Consider the following 18,340-nt stretch of genomic DNA (forward strand, 5'->3'; position numbering starts at 1 on the left):
AAAGTTTTACATGTATCACCAGGAGACAGCTTTCTCAAAATCTACAGCGCAGGTTCCTAGTAAATAGAAGCCGTGGCCAATCGGTCTTCGTCCCTGAACACTGGGAGTTTGGTCGTGGGTTCGCGCTTCGATCGGACGGGCTGGCCACGTGGAGTTTTCCGGGTTTACTTCATGTCTGTAACTCCTGAATAGGGGCCAGTTTCCCTTAAAAGACATTATTTTTCCGCGCGCGTATGGCCATTCCATCTATAAGGCCGGCTAATCCGACACATGCGTCCATATTCTCGAAATAAAAACGCACGGGCCGCTTCATCTAACCACCAGGCGGCGTATTTTGGAGAGAAAGAACCAACAAGGCTCTTTATCTCCAAATTCCTTTTAAATACGTGAGCCGTTCACAGCCCGGCACACGTATTTCTAAAATCTAAGTGACTCGTACAACATGGAATTCATATAAAACGGAATTATCAACAGTGTTATAGGGGATCGACTGTAATCTGTTTCTTGTAAATTTCACTAATCTTGTCAATATTATCGGTGCGGTAGAGTTCAGATAATGATTCCATAAAGTTTAAATTATAAATTGAACGCATGTAACGATTTTGTGCCATTTGAAGTTTATTAACAGCGTATAGAGATGCGGTTTCCCATACAGCGATACCATATCTTATTCTAGATTCAATGCAAGTGTGGTACAGCCGTTTCGAGAATGATGCACTTAAAAAGCCTNAGCCGTTCACAGCCCGGCACACGTATTTGTAAAATCTAAGTGACTCGTATAACATGGAATTCATATAAAACGGAATTATCAACAGTGTTATAGGGGATCGACTGTAACTATATTATTTTTCCAATTAATATTTAAATTTATATCCTTAAAATGACTTTGGTTTATGAGATAATTGTTTCTTATTACCTGATTAATTTTAAAATGTGATCGTTGAAATTTCAGATACAACTGTAATTTATTCTTTTTTATCTCAAAAGAAGTTATCTATTCACAGATGTTGATTTCTCAATTGAATATTGAATAATTGAATGCTTTATCGATAAAATATTATTTTACGTTTTGCATAACTTTGCAATTACTTTATAGAAAGATGTGCAAGGTGTTAACACATAGAATTGTTCAATAAAAATATGTCACTTTGTATAAACCGTATTTTTAAGGGGTTATTAGTTGTCTGTATATTTATACAGAGATGCCTCATTGAAGGACTTTCTATGGAGATTAGATCCTATTTAGGGGTTACATACGTGAAGATAACCCGGAAAATTACATTGCCATCTCGTTGGCGAGGCGCGAACCCACGACCAGTATTCTTTCGGCCACTGGTGGACCAAGAGGGAATTGAAAAGCGATGTCTATAATATATTTTACATATAAAACCATTTGCAATATATTAAGACTAATTCAATTAATTGATTTTATTTTTAAATCAAATACATTATATAATATATCTTCGTTTAAGGAATTGAAGTAATATATTTCATACAATTATGCACTCTCCACGGTAATATCAACTGTGGCACATCCCAATCTCTTATCATTCTTATTCTTCACATATATGAAAGCAGTTGCTTCTAAGTCATTAGTCATTAAACGAGCAATACTCGGAGGAATTTTACTGTCGATTATGATGTTGCTGTAAAAGAATAATCCCTAGAAGAAAAGATATTGTTAATAAGTTATTTTTGGATATTTTTCATCTTCGGTTATGAACCACCTTCTTCACGAGGCCAGATTTCTCATAGGAAGATGTTAGCCGAGTTGTTTTCAACTGGGGTACCAAAGCACTTGATGTGCTTTGGTACCCCAGTTGAAAACAAGTTTGGTACCCAAGTGAACCCAGTTTGGTACCCAAGTGCACATCGAGCAGACACTTTAGGGGTACCGTGAAATATAGTGTCTATTAGCGCCACAATATTTCCAGGGCCGTCGAGAGGAGGGTTAAGACATTTTCGCTGGATCTAAAGAAACCTCAGGGGCCCTTACGGTTCCTTGGAAAAAAAACTAACTTGTATGGGGCCCACTCTACCCCTAGGTTCCATATAAATCCCAACTCTCGACGGCCCTGAAGTGCATTACAAAAAAAAAGCACAATAACTCTACGTCGATAAAGAAGTAGGGGGTGTCACAAGAAAATACAAAGTAGGGTGCCACTATTAGAAAGAGATTGAAAACCGTTATGATAGCCTATTGCCTTGAGGATCCAATGGCCTTAATCCTAACATCAGACACTCGAACCCAATACAGAGCTCCATAATTTATCAGAGGATTGAGGTACCCTTCATCAATACTGACTGATCCCGTTGCTGATCAAAACCCCCGTAACAGACTATAGTTGGCCATGAAACCTACCGTTTGCTGATGTCTCGCTTCAATTAGTCACTCAGTAACGCCACAAGTTTGTTAAATAGGGATAGTGCTATAGAGGAAAATATTTTAAACTTGAAGAAGATGGTTTTTCAACCGAGAAATATAGTTTCAAATATTAAAGTTTTTGATTAATTTAAAAATACAATTATACCTTTTCAAGAGGGCATGAGAAAATGCCTGCATCATTTGTTATAAAATTTGTTGCAACAACCTGTTTCTTTTTCATTAAGGAGCACATTTCTACAGGACACATTAAATGCACCATTGGATGAAGTGTCTTGCAATTCAATTTCATTACATTATTCGAATCGAAGAGTCCTTTTATCCTAGCTTCTGCATTGATATAAATCTGTAAAAAAAAAAAGTACAAGTAGACCTCCCTATAACACTGTAGATAATTCCGTGTTATATGAATTCCATGTTGTACGAGTCACTTATATTTTACAAATACGTGTGCCGGCCTGTGAACGGCTCACGTATTTGCAAAATCTAAGTGACTCGTACAACACGGAATTATCTACAGTGTTATAGGGGGGTCTATTGTATTTTAAAATTATAAATTAAACCCTCCATTTAGCGCAGTTGAATTATTTTTAATTATTTTACGTTTAAATAACAGTTTTCTACGTTAATTTGATCCTTCACACCTCAGATTTCTTCGTATATTAAACAATTTTTATAGAAACGTTTGTCTGTCTGTTCTTTTGGAAAAAAAAATAAACTAAAAGTGGAAAATTGCTTTCAAATTTATTCTAGGAAATTTCAATTAAAGTTTTTAACCAGTCATCAATAGCGTCATTCGTGACGCCATATGTACAGACGTCAGTGGTTACTTCATCTATTCTAATTTTTATGATATTACGCTTGACCTCGTATATAATAGTGACGTGTCATTAACGTCACTTGTTACGAAATGTGTTATATTTACGAATGCTTCGAACAGACAATAGACAGGTTATAATGTTAAACGAATCTTGAGTAAATGAACCTTTATTGTAACAATAAACAATTTTGTTACCGGTAATTGAATAATGACAGCATTTTAGTTACGTAAAAATCGTGAATATAGTCTTATATATTTGAGCTTATATGTTATAAACCACGTTTATTTTTATTCAAAACGTAAATTTGCATAATAAAACTTGAAAAAAATATAAGAGAATGGTCTGTTTTACCATAAAAACTAGCATTATTTGCAGGAAATAATTAAGAAATTTAGGATTTGTTAGTTTATTTGGTGATATGACACGTGAGCGATCTGCCGATGAGGGAAAATCCCTCCCAGGAGGACTTTATATGAGAAACTGACCCCTATTTAGGTGTTACAAATGCGAAGAAAACTCCTCGTGGCCAGCCCATTGACTAGGCGCGAACCCACAACTACTATTGTTCAGTGATTTTATCCACTGGTGAGCCTAGAAAAATAGGAAATTAACGTCAATGACAAAATATTCCGATGGCATCCATTGCATCTTGAAGAAAGATACTTCAGAAGATGCTCAAGCCATCAATTTGCATCGATGATTAGTTCAAGAGAATTGGATTAATGGAGATAAAAATAAATAGAAGTTAAGATTTATTGAAAATAATGTGATATTTTTAATTAATTTAACAAAATCTCTAGAGTTTAGGATTAGATTAATGGAAAAAAGACAAAGTAACACTCGAGCAATCTGCCAGGAAAGAGTGCCTCCCGGAACAACTTACTGTGGGGAAAATATTCCTTTTTATCTCTTAGACAGGTGAAGAAAACTCGGAAAACTTCACCTGTCTAACAAATAAATAAAGGCTATTTTCCCACGGGAAACTTTATATGGTCAACCCGTTGAGGAGGTGCAAACCCTGGGGACCTGGGAACGTATCGAAACTGATGTAAAAATTCCATCTGAAGTGGCAGGAATTTTTTGGGGGTGGTCGTTTGGTCATGTCGGGCTCCTCTTACCACCCGGCCAGACACCTATAATGGGCTTACTTAAAAGGCCATTATGGGTCGGCCCATAATTTACTTTTAATTTAACACTTTTCGCCCAGAAGGTAAAATTATGAGCCCTTTTTTTAATACTTCATTAGCAATTTTTTCCTCGTACCGTTTATTTTATTTTTCTTATAAAAGAAGTAAACAAGTAAATGAATAATTATCAAATAATTATTTTTTATGGAAATTTTAATTGTTTAAGTTTTTATAGAAAATAATAATACGATACAGTAGCAAATTAACATATTTTTAGGCCATGAGTGTCAATTAATTTCAAGGTTCTTCGAATTTAATATACAATTATTTTCATTTCAGTTCCTTAAACTGGAAACCCTAAGTAAATAGTCAGGGACAGATTGACCTTCCATATTACTATTGTTAACGGTAGTAAATTATGCTGTAAATCTATGAACTTGGTGTCAAGAAGTAATTAACTAAGTATGGTTTAGTTCACTTATAGGATAATTTTCTACTGATACACCATCCAGAGAGATATGTCTCACTATAGAACCCTGCTTCTTTCCCTACCATTGTCAGGCGTTTAGCAGAAGCAATATTGGGGTGCTGATTTCAAACAATGATGCTAACAACGATGGAGTTGACACCCCAACATCTTCGATTTCGTTTGCAGCGATGACGTGACACAGAAACACGGTTTTGTTTGGTAATGGGTGACAATCTTCTTAATGTGGAGGAGCACTTCCATCTCGACTTTACTGTTGAGTGGCACAACTGCCTCCGCTACTGGTCTGGACATCCAGTAGTGATGTGAAGGACGTTGACGATATGGCGGTACTTTCGGGAAATCATTCTCACGTATTGCCTTTCTTGGCAGGGCTGCAACTGCCATTTTCCAGCAAGATAATGCTTAGTTGCACATAATTAGAGTCTCCCAGGAATGTCTCCATCGTGTTGCAACATTTGTTGGCGGAGATCCTTCGCTCATCGAGCATTTATGGGACCAGATAAGATACCGGCTTCGACCATCTTCGAATATGAGGGATCTGGAGCGGCAGTTGCAATATCTTTAGGCAAATCTGTCGCAGGATAGCATAAGGCTCCTGTATGCCTTCATACCCGATCGTATCTTCGCATTTACCCAGGCAAAAGATACTTACTAAAAGTTCCTTTTAATTGTATCGTTGTTCCATAGAAAATTATCCTTTTGCTACGACATTCTAATTACTTATTACCATCGTCATTACGTTGCAACTAATAAAATTTCACATGATTCCAATGTCTCTTTCTTCGTGTGTAACTTATTTTAAATTGAATTATCGTCTTTTTTATCACTCAGAAACTTAATACAAAATGAGTTGAAAGAATTCCATAAATTTCTAAATTCCAAGAAATTCAATAAAAATTTAAACAATAAAATTATTTTACGCGATTTTCCTAATATTTATAAACAGGGCTCAAAAGTCAGTTAACCGTGTTTTATATTATTGCCACGTATATTTATAAATAGAGTTCGAGAAACACATTTTCTTTTAAAAAGATGAAGGAGACGTGATTTAATTAAAACACAATTAAATATTTCAACAAGACATTTTAGTGTTTACACTGGTTAAATGACTTTTGGATCATCCTGTATTTACAAAAAAAAGTAAGTAAAAAAAATTCTATATATTTAATTAATTACATTTAAGTTAAACTAAGATCAAATATAATGAATCATTAAATAAGAGTAATTTAAAAATATATGACATTTATTTGTTTAGAAAACAGACTTGACAAATTATGTTTGTTCTTCTTTTCATTTCTCTCTTTTTTTTTTTTTTTACTAAAATTTCTCCATCAATTTTTACGTAATACGTCTTCTATAGTAAACAGAATGTTTGTACAAGATAATAAACACCTACCACGTGTATACATTCAATTACATCGCATTCAGATATCGACGGATATATTTTACAATTGATACTAGAGATGTGATGATCTCCCTCAAAACGTTACGAAAGAAATTTTTTTATTCTCTATTATTTTTAACAGATAAAAAGTGATGAGACCTTTCAGGCCCTAGTACTTTTTAAATTCTCTATGTCCAGTGGAAATTAAAAAGAGCCTTTTATAGAAAGCCAAGCCCAGAATGGGGAAGCCGAGTGCTGAGGGACGGGACTTGATATATCCTGAATGATCACTCTTCCGAAAAATTATTGTGGTTTTTCGACCCGTTAAAATCTCCCAAATTGGTAGGCTCATCTTTATCGTTCGACCATCCGACTATCACTCAGGCCTTTCACTAGTAAACGGCTTGAAAGGTCCTATAATTTCTAGCATTTGCGTCAACGGGTTTTGTCAGGCCACTCCATTACGGGCCTGATAAAACCCGTAACGTATATGATTGGAAAAGACCTCTTAGTGCCCACGGAGTGAAAAAAAAAGAAAGAAAGACATGTTTGCAAGATTCCGGATCCCCAGAGCAGTAGGCTGCCATCTTGACTGCTTGGCCATTATGGTTTTGCCCAGGCCCACTATGGTGTTGAGGACAGGGGCTGGACGGATCACTCTCTGAAAAATTTCTGGGGTTTTTTCGATCCCGGGTGCCCCAGAGTGGTACGTTTCACCTTAGCCGTTGTCCATTAGACTGCAGGAATTTAAAGAAAAAGAAAAATATGAAGTCGAACACGGCACGTTTAGCATTTCATAGTCAAAGCAACAGGCGGAAAAGACAGAAAATTCACGTGCTGGATCGTATAGAGATGGTCTAGGTTTGCTGTGCTGGAAGAGTATCGCAATCCAGCAGCCAATAGGATAAGTAATATTATTAAATATTAAATAAATAACGTTAAGAAAGTGAAAAATCTATCGAATTTTTCATCTTCTTAAAGGTTTCCTCATTGGCTCTACAATTTACGCTGTCAAGTACTATATAACAGTAACGTAAGCAGGAAAATATTTCACTTAACTAGAAACATAAAGTCCAAACCAGCCTTTATTTTAAATACAATAGCCTTTATAGGTGGCAAGTAACTAAGCAAACCAATTTCACGCAAAATGTACTGTGTCGTTGGTTTGTGTACTTAGCTTCTATTGTATACACGTACGTATTTTTATGCTCAGCTGAACTAATAAGATGTTTTGAATGTTTTGAGGAAGTTTATCTTACTTTTAAAATTCTTCAACGTGAAAAAATCTGTAGATGTACTGTACAAAGAAACATTTACTAACTTTTAAGTGCAAAGATGGAAGGCGAATGATTTCGTGAAATTTTAACTGCGAATTGTATCATATTAAATAGTTTTATTTTAATATATACTTGGATTTTATTTTTCATGATCTCAAATATTTTACTTGTGATTTTTTTTTTAAATTTCTTTATCTTAATTTACTCTACGGCGGCCATCTTGTGCCCACGTTTGAGTGTAATACTGGAGAGGTTTTTTCATACTTAACATTAGTACTATTCAATACTTTCCATTTTTATAAAATTGATTAAGGAATACTTTACGTTTTTATAAAGAATTAGATATAATAAGAGTTTTATCCGATTTTATATCGTTAGTTTTGTAAACGTTAATACTAATTATTTCAGTTAAAACAAGATGGCGCTGCAAAAATTTAAACTTTACTTACGTAGCAAACACGAGGCCAAAGTTTTCTGCATGTAAGTTACATTCGGATTACTCATTCGCGGTCTAATTTGATTACAAAAGCAAAGAACTAAATACAGAAGAGTTTTCTTCTGTACAGTAGACCCCCCATAACACTGTAGACGTGTTATATGAATTCCATGTTGTACGAGTCACTTAGATTTTACAAATACGTGAGCCGTTCACAGCCCGGCACAAGTATTTGTAAAATCTAAGTGACTCGTACAACATGGAATTCATATAACATGGAATTATCTACAGTGTTATAGGGGGGTCTACTATTTTAGAACTAAGAAGCCAAGAACTAAATACAGAAGAGTTTTCTTCTGTATTTAGTTCTTGGCTTCTTAGTTATAACTAGATTCCGATTCCTATCAACATGCATAAAGCATGCCCTGAAGATCCTAGACAAAAGCCTACATTGTCTATGCTCGAAATCTCCACACAGTACATTTCGTGCATAGAAAATATATTAAATATCTTACATTGATTGGTGGTGAAATTGTTTCAGTAATCGCTGAATATATTGTCAAGGAGACATTTTCCCCAATTATAACAGGATAAGGATCGATTTTGAACTCTTCAACAAATACCACGTCATCATCTTCCTTACAGGGAACGAGCTTGGCACGTGCAATCAATTTCCTTTCCTAAAAACACATTAATGAGTAGCTAATTAGCATAATTAAATTGTTTTTCGTACACATTTAACATAAAAATAACGTTACTTACACCTCTTTTGACTCTTAAGAGCTCAAACGTTTCACCAGTCTTGATTAATTTAGCTGTTACGCTCGTAAACACGTAACAAATACAAAATAACGTGACCACTTTGCTAATCATTTTTGAGTGATAGAATTTTGTTAATCAGTATTTCTTAGAACTGTGTGAAAACATGGCCGTTATGACGTTAAACTACGTTTCTCCCTCTACAAATAGAAGCATTTGTGTAATTGAAACATGTACAGTACTGTGTTTAATCAGTTGTTTTCCTTTGAATTTTGCAATTTAAAAAAATTGTTTTCGAATATTTCGATTCAGTTTTATAAAAATTTCTACATTGAATTATATATATATATATATATTTATAAATAAATAGTAGGAATAAAGCCTTAATATAACACTGAAAACTGAAGAATGATCCTAGTTTGTTGCATACAGCAACAAACTAGGATCATTCCTGAATAAATCATGTAATACAGTACATATGGTGAGTCAAAAGCCTGTAAAAACAAATAAAAACTCAACGCATCGAAGTGTGGTATGAACAGTTATGGGGATGGGGATTTTCTCCCCTGATAAGAAAAACAATAGTTTGAGAAGTCACCGATAGATAGCGCTGACGTGACTACATTCTCTCAAGGTCTATAAAATAAGGTCAGGACATCGATGTTCCTTATGTAGCCGCCATTTTGGGTCCGTAGTTCCAAGATCACGGAATAGATTTCAAGCTATCTAAGTGTTGTAAACTGCACGTTCCTTCGAGTTTGAGCAACATAATTACTTTTTTAATTTCAAATAGAGTATCTTTTCATTTAGAGGGTACACTAATACATAATTACTGGTTCTTGTGATAAATATTTAATGCCCTAAAAACATTTGTTAAACCAAAGCTGCACTTATTTAGAGGTAATTCTCTTCTTCTTGGTGTTTTTTTTTTAATTGCAGAAGGGGTGGAGGATTTGGAACATCAAAAAGGATCGGAATTGCATTCCATTTCAATAATTTTCTTCCATCCGCTCTTTTTAGTGTAATTTCTTGATTTCAAACCGGGCGGAGGTTAAAGGCTTTCTCTCATTAAAAATCCTTTCGGAAATCTAAGAAAATTTATTTTTATTTTCTAGGCTGTTGTATATAACAGGGAGAAAGAATAACGATCGGACCCTCTCCCTAGATTTTTTATTTTTAACTCGTGGATCTTGAAATGTCGAGAAATGTAAATAAATTTGGGATTTTTTTCCTGTTTGTGTGGGGGCACGATCTTGTTCACCCATTTTGAAGCTTAATAACTGCTCTGTCTTTTGTCGAAAATTTCTGAAATTTTGCAGAGAGATTTGCGTATTAGTGGAATTGATGCAGTTAAATTTTGGAGGTTAAAGGTCGAGATAATGGGGAGATAGAAAGAGTTACGTGACATACTCCTAGTATGGTCGAATTAGGGGTATTATCTCATGGCCTTTTTGTTCATGAGATAACGCGTCACACTTTATCACTTGGTAGAGATTGCCCATGTATTTCTTTGTCTTCTTCCATTATTCCAAGAGCAAATTGTTTTAAGGATTATTTGCATATATTATTAAAATAGACAAACTTCGTGTTGCTTTACGCCATTTCTATATTATAATCGCACATAACAGAACAGTAATTAATTTTTTAATGATAATATAATTCCTGTACCCAGCTGGGAGTTGGAAGATTTTATGCAAATTTCAACGTGGATTATAAATTCATGGAAATATTTTTTTTTATTTTAAACATCAAATTTATTTATAATCTAATAATTATAAATTTCACTGGCATATGTCATACTGTAACACGTCATATACAAGATTTTTACATTTTTTAACTCGTATAACCATGAAATGCAAAAAAATTCAGAGGTTTTTTCCTGTATGTATGGTCTTTAGTGTGTTTAAGGGGGCGCGATTATGTTCACCCATTTCCCGTGCCTTTTTGCCGAAAATTTCTGAAATTTTGTATATTACGGGCATTGATATTATTAAATTTTGGTGGTAAAAGGTGGAGAGGATAGGGAGATAGAAGGGAGAGGTGACCGGGAAAGTTACGCAACTCGTTGCGTAACGTTTCTTCTAAATATTTAAATCATAATGAATTTTAAATGAAGTGAAATGTATTTCCTGTTATTAATACTGTATTGGAAACAATCAGCGGAGTGCCGTATTAATATGCGTCATTTCCTTTATTTATATTTTGTTCACGGATTGAAGTGATATTTTCATTATTGTTTCCCTAAAAGCTATCAAACAGTATTATATTTTCCATATTTAAAATGACTAAAATCATTTAGAAAATATAAATAATCTAGATTGGAGCAGCAGTTCGTTTCCACTTGATGTATGCTTCGTACAAGTACGAATTTATGACAATTATTGTCTTCATAATTGTGATATGGCTGAATTTTTACGAATTGCTATCATCTTAGGACTATTTCCATTAGGAATTAACACAACAAATATTAATTTTAGTAAGTAAACTTTGATTTTTTTACAGGTTCAGCTGCGTGCACACCGAGTAAAGAATCGATAACGCAGCAGAACCGCGCGTTATAAAATGGTATAAATTAATTTTTTTTACAGTTTTATTTGTATTATAAATGGATAAAAAAAGGGGTAAAATTATAATTTGAATTTTTATAATATAGGGAATGATACCGAATACGATGTACAACCTCCATTTGAAGATAGAGTTGTGGGAGGTGAAGAAGCTAAAGAAGGAGAAGTTCCTTCAATGGTATTTAAAAGAAATTAAATTCAAAAACTAGTAAATAAGTTAAATAATATATTTTCTGAAGATTTTTTTTAAATATTTTAGGCAGCAATTTATTTCTTTGGCAATTTTTATTGCGGAGCATCCATCATTTCAAGAAGATGGGTCATCAGCGCGGCACATTGCTTCTACGAGTAAACCATTGAAGAATTAATTAAAAGATCGATCGATCGATCGATCGATTGAATTGATAGAAAGTTTTATTTTTTTTTTTTTACAGTTTTCCCGTACCTTGGGCTTATTTTGTAAAAGTCGGAAGCCGCAATTTAAGCAGTAAAAGTTCCGTACGGATTAATATAATGGAGATACACATTCATCCAAAATATGTAAATGCAGAAATTTCTAGCAATGACATTGCCCTGTTGAAACTTCAGAAAAATATCGTTTGCAACAATTCTACGAAATTCATTCGATTAAATACGTATGATATTCATCTGAATGGCAAGATGGCCAAAGTTGCTGGTTGGGGTGAATTAATGCAAGGTCAGAATTAATGCTTTTAAACTTAATTATGTAAATTTTAAGTAATGAATTTATAAAGAAAATGAATTCTTTTTGTAATTTAGATTCAAGCAAATACCCAGATACGCTACAAGTTGCGAGTTTACCAATCATCAGCAATCAAGGATGTGAAGAATCGTATAGGAACAATGGTTTATATGTAACAATACACGATAGCCAGTTGTGTGCCGGATATAAGAAAGGTGGTAAAGATTCATGCCAGGTAAAATATTAAGAATCTAATACTGTTAATAATAAATGTATTTATTTTCTGATGCAATGTATTGTTTAAAGGGTGATTCGGGAGGACCTCTGTATATCGAAGAGGATCGCATTGGTGCCATTCTGGTTGGAATCGTCTCCTATGGTTACGGATGTGCTATAGCCAATTTTCCAGGTGTATATACTCGTGTTAGTTCTTATATCTCTTGGATTGATAACACTGTAGTAGAAAACAATTGTATTACTAATGCAGATTGCTACATGCAGTGAAAGTGGAAGTGTATTAATTGTACTGAAATATGTACGTAATTCATTTGAAACATTTACCTTTTTAGATTATTTTTTTATTTAGACGGATTTTAAGAATATTGATTTTAAATTTAAAAAGAATTGTATTGTAGTTTAATTAAAATTAATTATCGTGTGTTCGAAATCTTTGTCGTAAATGAATGTAGAGCATAGTCCCCCGCTCTCGTAACCATTCAACACTAGTTTTTTTGGGTTCATGCCTCATTAACGCGTGGAGTTTGCCGCGTTTTCTTCACGTGTCTAACATCTAAATAGGAACCATAGAAATTCCTTCCGGGTGGGGCCCAAATTACGCAGGAAAAGAGTGGAAGTTGAGGCATTAAGGAGGGGTAGTCGCGTATTGCTCTGGGGAAACACGGCATCGAATCAGTCACAGGTTGAAAAACCATAGGAATTTTTCGGAGGGTGTCTCTCCCGGATAGATCAGGCCCCGTTCCACGTCAGCCAATCGCCCCAATGTGTGCCTCTTAGTGCCCACAGGTTGAGAGAATTAAAAGAAACGAAGACACGAGAATTCTTTAAAGGAAAACACATTTATTGGTAGATCATAACAAATAGTAATTTGAGAAGTCGAGAGATCGTAGACAACGGGCCAAGGATGGTGCACGATTACAATGTAAAAATGGATACATCAGCGGATATACATCCGAGTCTTCGATTTAGTCGTTTAGCAATGAGTTTTATATTAGCATTAGGACGGAATGCCCTCAAATATCGTAAAATCGGGGGTGGAATTTCGCCCGGATTGATTTTAAATTCCGAGAACATTGTCATGCCCTAAAGAATTTCAATATTTGTAATTATTGAGTACGTAATATGCGAATATAAATGATGTAAAAATCTGTCTAAAACGGACCCTTTATAAAACGGAAATTTGTTAATTAAAACGTCAAATTCCAGCCGCCTTGTCCGTTTTAAACAGTTTTTCAATGTATAATTCTTACCTTCTTTAATGGACAGGAACATGGATATACTTCATTCGTTTCGACGTTGGCACAGTTTTTATCCTTTATAAATATTGTTTCGCACAGATCTGTTATAGGGCAACTCAAATTTAAGGGTTTCAAGAACAATTCGCAAGGGAATTTCATTTTGTGTGGGGTACTAAATAATCTGCTAACGAGTGCTTCTGCTTCGATGTGCACCTGCATTAAAAATCTTTCGTAAGTATTTCTCTTTCTATTTATAAGCCCGAGGGTGGCCCAAAAGTAAGTTAACCGAGTTTGGTAAAGCCTTCTTAATTCGTATATTGAATAAGTAAGAAAGTGTTTGAATCGGGCAATTTAAATTTTAACAGCGGTTAACCGACTATTGGACCACCCTGAGCAAGTTTAATGAGTACTTTACCTGTATTGGTGATGGAATGTCTTCGTTTAAAGTCAGAGTGAGTCTCAGTGTAAATTTTTCCTGAAGTTTCAATGGAATCGGTTCGATTTTCAAATGCTCCAGAAACAAAACGTCTCCCTTTTCACTGCAATCTTTTAAGGTATAATTTGCGACAGGTTCGATTTTTACCTAAAAAATGAAATAAAATAAAATATTTTCAGTCCAAATTGGATTCTTGGAAACCTTTATAAGTGATTTGAAGCGGATTGGACCCATCAACCAATGGATAAAACCGCTAAACGGTGTTGGATTCGAGCCTCGCCAACGGGGTGGCCACGTGAAATTTCCGGGTTTCTTCGCCTAAATAGGGACCACTTTCCCATAAAAAAAATTAGCATCTCCCTCGACAGATCGCCCACATATTGCGTTGCCGTGTATCATAAACAACATTGAAGAGGATATGTCGGGCTTCTCTCCTCACCTACTGACTGCTTGGTCGAACCCATAATGGGCACAAAAAAAAGATCTCTTAGTGTCGTAGGTTGTAAGAATTTCTCGTGCATCAGAATTCGATAGAACCCCTCTTTACTACTAACGACATATTGTCTTGTAGCCCTAAATATACATCAAATATCGTAGTGTGGTTTACAACGTCCTGTATTTTATGTAGGACAGTATAATCACAACCACACTGTACTATCTTACAGACCTCTATACTTAGAAAAATAAATGACTACACGAGAATAAGCACGTTTTTATTGTTTGGAAACTCTATGGCACCCTCCAAACCATTGTTTTCAAAGCAAAGAACGGTGAAAAAACACAAATAAAAGGATGTATAAACTAATAATTGTTACTATTCACGAGAATCAGTCGTTCCTATTAACGGGATGAATGGTTTTTATGAATGGTGGCATTCTTTAGCCGTTTGTTATTCGTATTACAAATCAAATATGCAAGTTTTATGTCGCATATATAATAAAACCTGTTCAAGACGGAAGCTGAGTATAACGAAAACCTGCCTAAAAGGAAGAAATTCTTCGGAACAGAGCGATTTTCTATGTTAAAATAAACCGCGATTCCGGTTTACGCAGGTTTTACTGTATTTACTATTGTATGCAGGGACGTCGAGAGGGAGAGTTGAGGATTTTAAGGGAGCAGTAGTGGTTCCTGTCAATACAAATTTATGCTACTTTTTAGTAACGAAAAACACATTCTACGTATTACATTTTTTCAAAAGGGGCCTACTTTAATCTGGGCCCCATACCAATCTTTCCATGGTTATATGCTAGTAAAGTATATAAAGAGTTACTGTACCAGTATACATATACGAGTATACAGTAAAAACCCTGAGTAAACCGGAATAGCACAGTACAAAATACTTTTTTTCGATTTGAGGCTTTTCTAAAAGGCCTCAAAATGAAAGGCCAAGACCTCTAAAGGGCCTGCCTGGCCTTTTAGAAGCGACTAGTAAAATTTGACAAAAACTACAGTGATTTTCTTTATACACTAGAAATACAATAAAAGTTTTCGAGGCCTGTAAATACGAAATCCTTCATGGGACAAAAATACCAAGCTTTCGGAGCCCCGTAACCTCCCCTGAAAGCTTGGAATGCAGTGGCGCGTTATGGGGCCAAGACAAATTTGAATTAGGGGCCCATATACAGTGTTGTCTTCAGACATTCTTCTTCGGGAGAATTTTTTTTTTGGAGGAATCTTCGGGTATCTTCTGGAAGATTAAGTTCTGCGCTGCGCCAAACTAGCAATCTAGGGTTCTCAGATATGTCGCCAAAATTAAATTTCGATATTCTTACTACAGTAATGAACTTATAAAAGATTACTTTGAGCTTTCATATTGGTATAGACCTCAGGCAATTGCTTGAACACAGGATAATGTGCCACTGTTACCCAGCTTTCGGGCCCCTTTTGCCTTTTTTTTTTTTGAATATGTATAATGTTTCTTTATTAATTAACAGCAGTCTCAAAGATTTTATTCAGTGTTAATGGGGATGGTAACCAATAAATCAATTTAAAAAAAAAAATGGAATGATAATGGTGTCATGGCCTAATATTTGTCACCTTGTAACCGTTCTTTTTTAAACAGAAAGTACACTTTTGACGCTATATTACATCATATAAATGAATTTATTTACTGTTTTCTTCAACAATTTTTTCTCTCTTCTCGTGCACATTATATTTGGCCTAGGAGAAAAATAATTATCCCCTTAGACAGAATATAATATGCAAAAATATATAGGAAGAAACGTTCCTGCATTCTTTCCATACAGAGCCATTGAGAGAAAGAGCTAGGAATTCTTCCCCAGACCAGGAGTAAACGTAGGGGCTCATAGGGTTTCTACCCTATAAATTAATGTTATTTTTACTTTCTATTAATAAGAAAAACATTCTACGTATTTCAGAAAGAAAGGACAAAAAGGGTCCTTTCTATACAAACTCTCGACGGCCCTGTTTTTATAATTATACATAAGAAAAATGTTATATACATCATTGTTATAAGTAGGAAAGTGTTCCTACACTCTTCCTATGTATTTTCATTCACAGGAACACAACTGTATAGAGGATATTCTTACCTAAAATACACAGGAAGAATGCTGAAAGATTCTTCCACTTCATAGGAGTATTATTATTATTATTATTATTATTCTCTCTTATATTCTTCCTATATTCTCTTACATGTGTATGTATGTATGTAAGAAATATAGGAGCACATTCCTTTGTAAGAATACATTCTTTCTAGGGATGTATGAGATTCTTTTCATAGAAAGAATCTATGTACTCTTTCATTCTCTCATGCTCTAACGAAATTATTATCAAAAATAAGATAATTATTATTAATTTTCCATTATAAATGTATTTATATGATATATATATTCCAATACAATAGATTACAACAGTTATCATGAAACAAAAAATTCATTCATTCATATATAGGACAGTATTTACTTATGCATTGCATATATGTTTGTATGACATAATAAAGAAAAATTAAATAAATTTTCTTAAATTATTTATTTAATTTATATATATATATATAAATAATACAGATAATTGCAATAAGTTACAATAAAAGAACTTACTTGATCCTCAGTTCTGGAAACCCTTATATCGAGGAAAGCAAGGATGCTGGCTGGATATAAAAGGTAAATTAGAAATTTGACGATCATGTCTTATGCCTTTGAAGTTATAGGAAGGAATGCAAAATATACTTATTTCGTATCATTTATATATAAAACCGGAATTATGCTTAAGCGCATGTTATCAAATTAACCAATCAATTCATTTCTCCTAAATAAATAGAATAGGTTGAAGGTCGTTTCGAGATATTTTTTTTTGTGTATTTTTCCTAGAAAATAAAGGTTTTCGTGCATTATTTACCTTTAATTTAGGGAATTAAATGTAAATAATCGTCGAAACATATAAAATATTTATTAAGTTAATGTCAATAATAATAATAATCATAATTCCGAGCATACCATAAAAGCAGATTTTCATTCATTTTTTAGGAAAAAATAGAGAAAAATGGATGTTTTTTTTATTAATTTATTCGAGAATTGTTCAGTTATTATAATAAAATAATTAATTTAAACGTGTTTAATTGTTAGATTGAACGATTTAGAGGAAGAAGAGACCTTCCTCTGAAAGAAGACCCTCTTCTTCCTCTTCTTTCAGAAGAAGACCCCCTTCTTCCTCTTCCTCTTCCTTCAAAAGACCCCCTTCTTCCTCTTCCTCTTCCTTCAGAAGACCCCCTTCTTCCTCTTCCTCTTCCTTCAAAAGACCCTCTTCTTCTTCTTCCTCTTCTTTTAGAAGACCCTCTTCTTCTTCTTCCTCTTCTTTTAGAAGACCCTCTTCTTCCTCATTGAATCATTTAATTATAATTCGAATATACAGTATTATTAAATGGCTACACAATGATTGAAAAATCCCTGAACAAAGGTAAAGGAAGCATTACATTAAGCAGTCACAATATAGATATTTAATTAAATGCATTCCTCTTGTCTGTATAAATAGAATTCAGACATTGGCAGATTAAAACCTTCGTTTTACCACCGATAATGCAACTACATAAAATATTACATTAAAAGTATTGTATTTTGTTGAATATTTCGGAACAGAACCTCGATTTACGACACTGACCCTATGGGAAAAAAGGAATTCGATTTACGACGGCTCGCTTAACGACCGAATTAGATCGTAAAAGCGGGATTTATATAATTATATAAACAGTTGAAAAAACAGTTTCAATCTTAAAGTGAAAGTGTATTTTTATCTTATTTTTTTTTTAAATTGAATAAATAAAAGCATTATTTAATTTGTTTAATTTATCTAATTTAAATATATTTTAATAATCACGTAAATTCGTCATTAATTTATTTACTTTTCCGGCTGTTATAACACGAGAAAGTATTGTAATCGTGTCATATTTGACCCGATTACACTATTTCGAGACACTTGCCGTATGGACATAATAGTGACCCCTGTTGGTGAGGTCCCGAACCAATCTTTAAC

The 18,340-nt window shown here is 34.1% G+C and overlaps 3 protein-coding genes across 5 annotated transcripts; 1 reads left to right on the top strand and 2 right to left on the bottom strand.

The window, feature by feature from the left end:
• Positions 1–1,452: 1,452 nt before the first annotated feature.
• LOC111614329 lies at positions 1,453–8,840 on the bottom strand. The gene is made up of 4 exons (XM_023355693.1): positions 8,681–8,840; positions 8,434–8,598; positions 2,532–2,729; positions 1,453–1,663 (listed from the first exon to the last, which is right to left on the bottom strand). The coding sequence occupies exons 1-4, from the start codon at positions 8,789–8,791 to the stop codon at positions 1,499–1,501; spliced, it is 639 nt and encodes a 212-aa protein (XP_023211461.1). The 5' UTR covers positions 8,792–8,840; the 3' UTR covers positions 1,453–1,498.
• A 2,140-nt stretch (positions 8,841–10,980) lies between these two features.
• Positions 10,981–12,531, top strand: LOC111614330 (trypsin-3-like). 3 transcript variants are annotated; one of them, XM_023355694.1, is made up of 6 exons: positions 10,981–11,153; positions 11,331–11,419; positions 11,501–11,589; positions 11,676–11,938; positions 12,022–12,179; positions 12,251–12,531. In XM_023355694.1, exons 1-6 carry the CDS (start codon positions 11,078–11,080, stop codon positions 12,446–12,448), a joined length of 873 nt encoding a protein of 290 aa, XP_023211462.1. In that variant the 5' UTR covers positions 10,981–11,077; the 3' UTR covers positions 12,449–12,531. The 3 variants fall into 3 exon arrangements, with proteins under 3 accessions (XP_023211462.1, XP_023211464.1, XP_023211463.1); XM_023355695.1 differs by lacking the exon at positions 10,981–11,153 and adding an exon at positions 11,209–11,242; XM_023355696.1 differs by lacking the exon at positions 11,501–11,589 and having other exon boundaries at positions 11,107–11,242.
• A 498-nt stretch (positions 12,532–13,029) lies between these two features.
• LOC111614332 lies at positions 13,030–17,100 on the bottom strand. The gene is made up of 4 exons (XM_023355697.1): positions 16,912–17,100; positions 13,835–14,002; positions 13,432–13,632; positions 13,030–13,264 (listed from the first exon to the last, which is right to left on the bottom strand). The coding sequence occupies exons 1-4, from the start codon at positions 16,996–16,998 to the stop codon at positions 13,097–13,099; spliced, it is 624 nt and encodes a 207-aa protein (XP_023211465.1). The 5' UTR covers positions 16,999–17,100; the 3' UTR covers positions 13,030–13,096.
• Between the last annotated feature and the right edge of the window lie 1,240 nt (positions 17,101–18,340).

Source organism: Centruroides sculpturatus, unplaced genomic scaffold, assembly GCF_000671375.1.
Source record: "Centruroides sculpturatus isolate CEXI.00-Female unplaced genomic scaffold, Cexi_2.0 scaffold2135, whole genome shotgun sequence".
Lineage (NCBI taxonomy): Eukaryota > Metazoa > Arthropoda > Arachnida > Scorpiones > Buthidae > Centruroides > Centruroides sculpturatus.

What these genes read in the sequence shown, in the direction of transcription:
- LOC111614332 (XM_023355697.1), bottom strand. Translation starts at nt 16,998, where the DNA reads ATGATCGTCAAATTTCTAATTTACCTTTTATATCCAGCCAGCATCCTT. An exon ending in TTTCCAGAACTGAGGATCAA is followed by an intron (nt 14,003 to 16,911) that starts GTAAGTTCTTTT and finishes TTCATTTTTTAG; the next exon opens with GTAAAAATCGAACCTGTCGC. An exon ending in GTTCCTGTCCATTAAAGAAG is followed by an intron (nt 13,265 to 13,431) that starts GTAAGAATTATA and finishes GAAATTCTTTAG; the next exon opens with GGCATGACAATGTTCTCGGA.
- LOC111614330 (XM_023355694.1), top strand. Translation starts at nt 11,078, where the DNA reads ATGGCTGAATTTTTACGAATTGCTATCATCTTAGGACTATTTCCATTA. An exon ending in CACAACAAATATTAATTTTA is followed by an intron (nt 11,154 to 11,330) that starts GTAAGTAAACTT and finishes TTTATAATATAG; the next exon opens with GGAATGATACCGAATACGAT. An exon ending in GCGGCACATTGCTTCTACGA is followed by an intron (nt 11,590 to 11,675) that starts GTAAACCATTGA and finishes TTTTTTTTACAG; the next exon opens with TTTTCCCGTACCTTGGGCTT.
- LOC111614329 (XM_023355693.1), bottom strand. Translation starts at nt 8,791, where the DNA reads ATGATTAGCAAAGTGGTCACGTTATTTTGTATTTGTTACGTGTTTACG. An exon ending in CAATTTCACCACCAATCAAT is followed by an intron (nt 2,730 to 8,433) that starts GTAAGATATTTA and finishes TTTTTTTTACAG; the next exon opens with ATTTATATCAATGCAGAAGC. An exon ending in TCTCATGCCCTCTTGAAAAG is followed by an intron (nt 1,664 to 2,531) that starts GTATAATTGTAT and finishes CTTTTCTTCTAG; the next exon opens with GGATTATTCTTTTACAGCAA.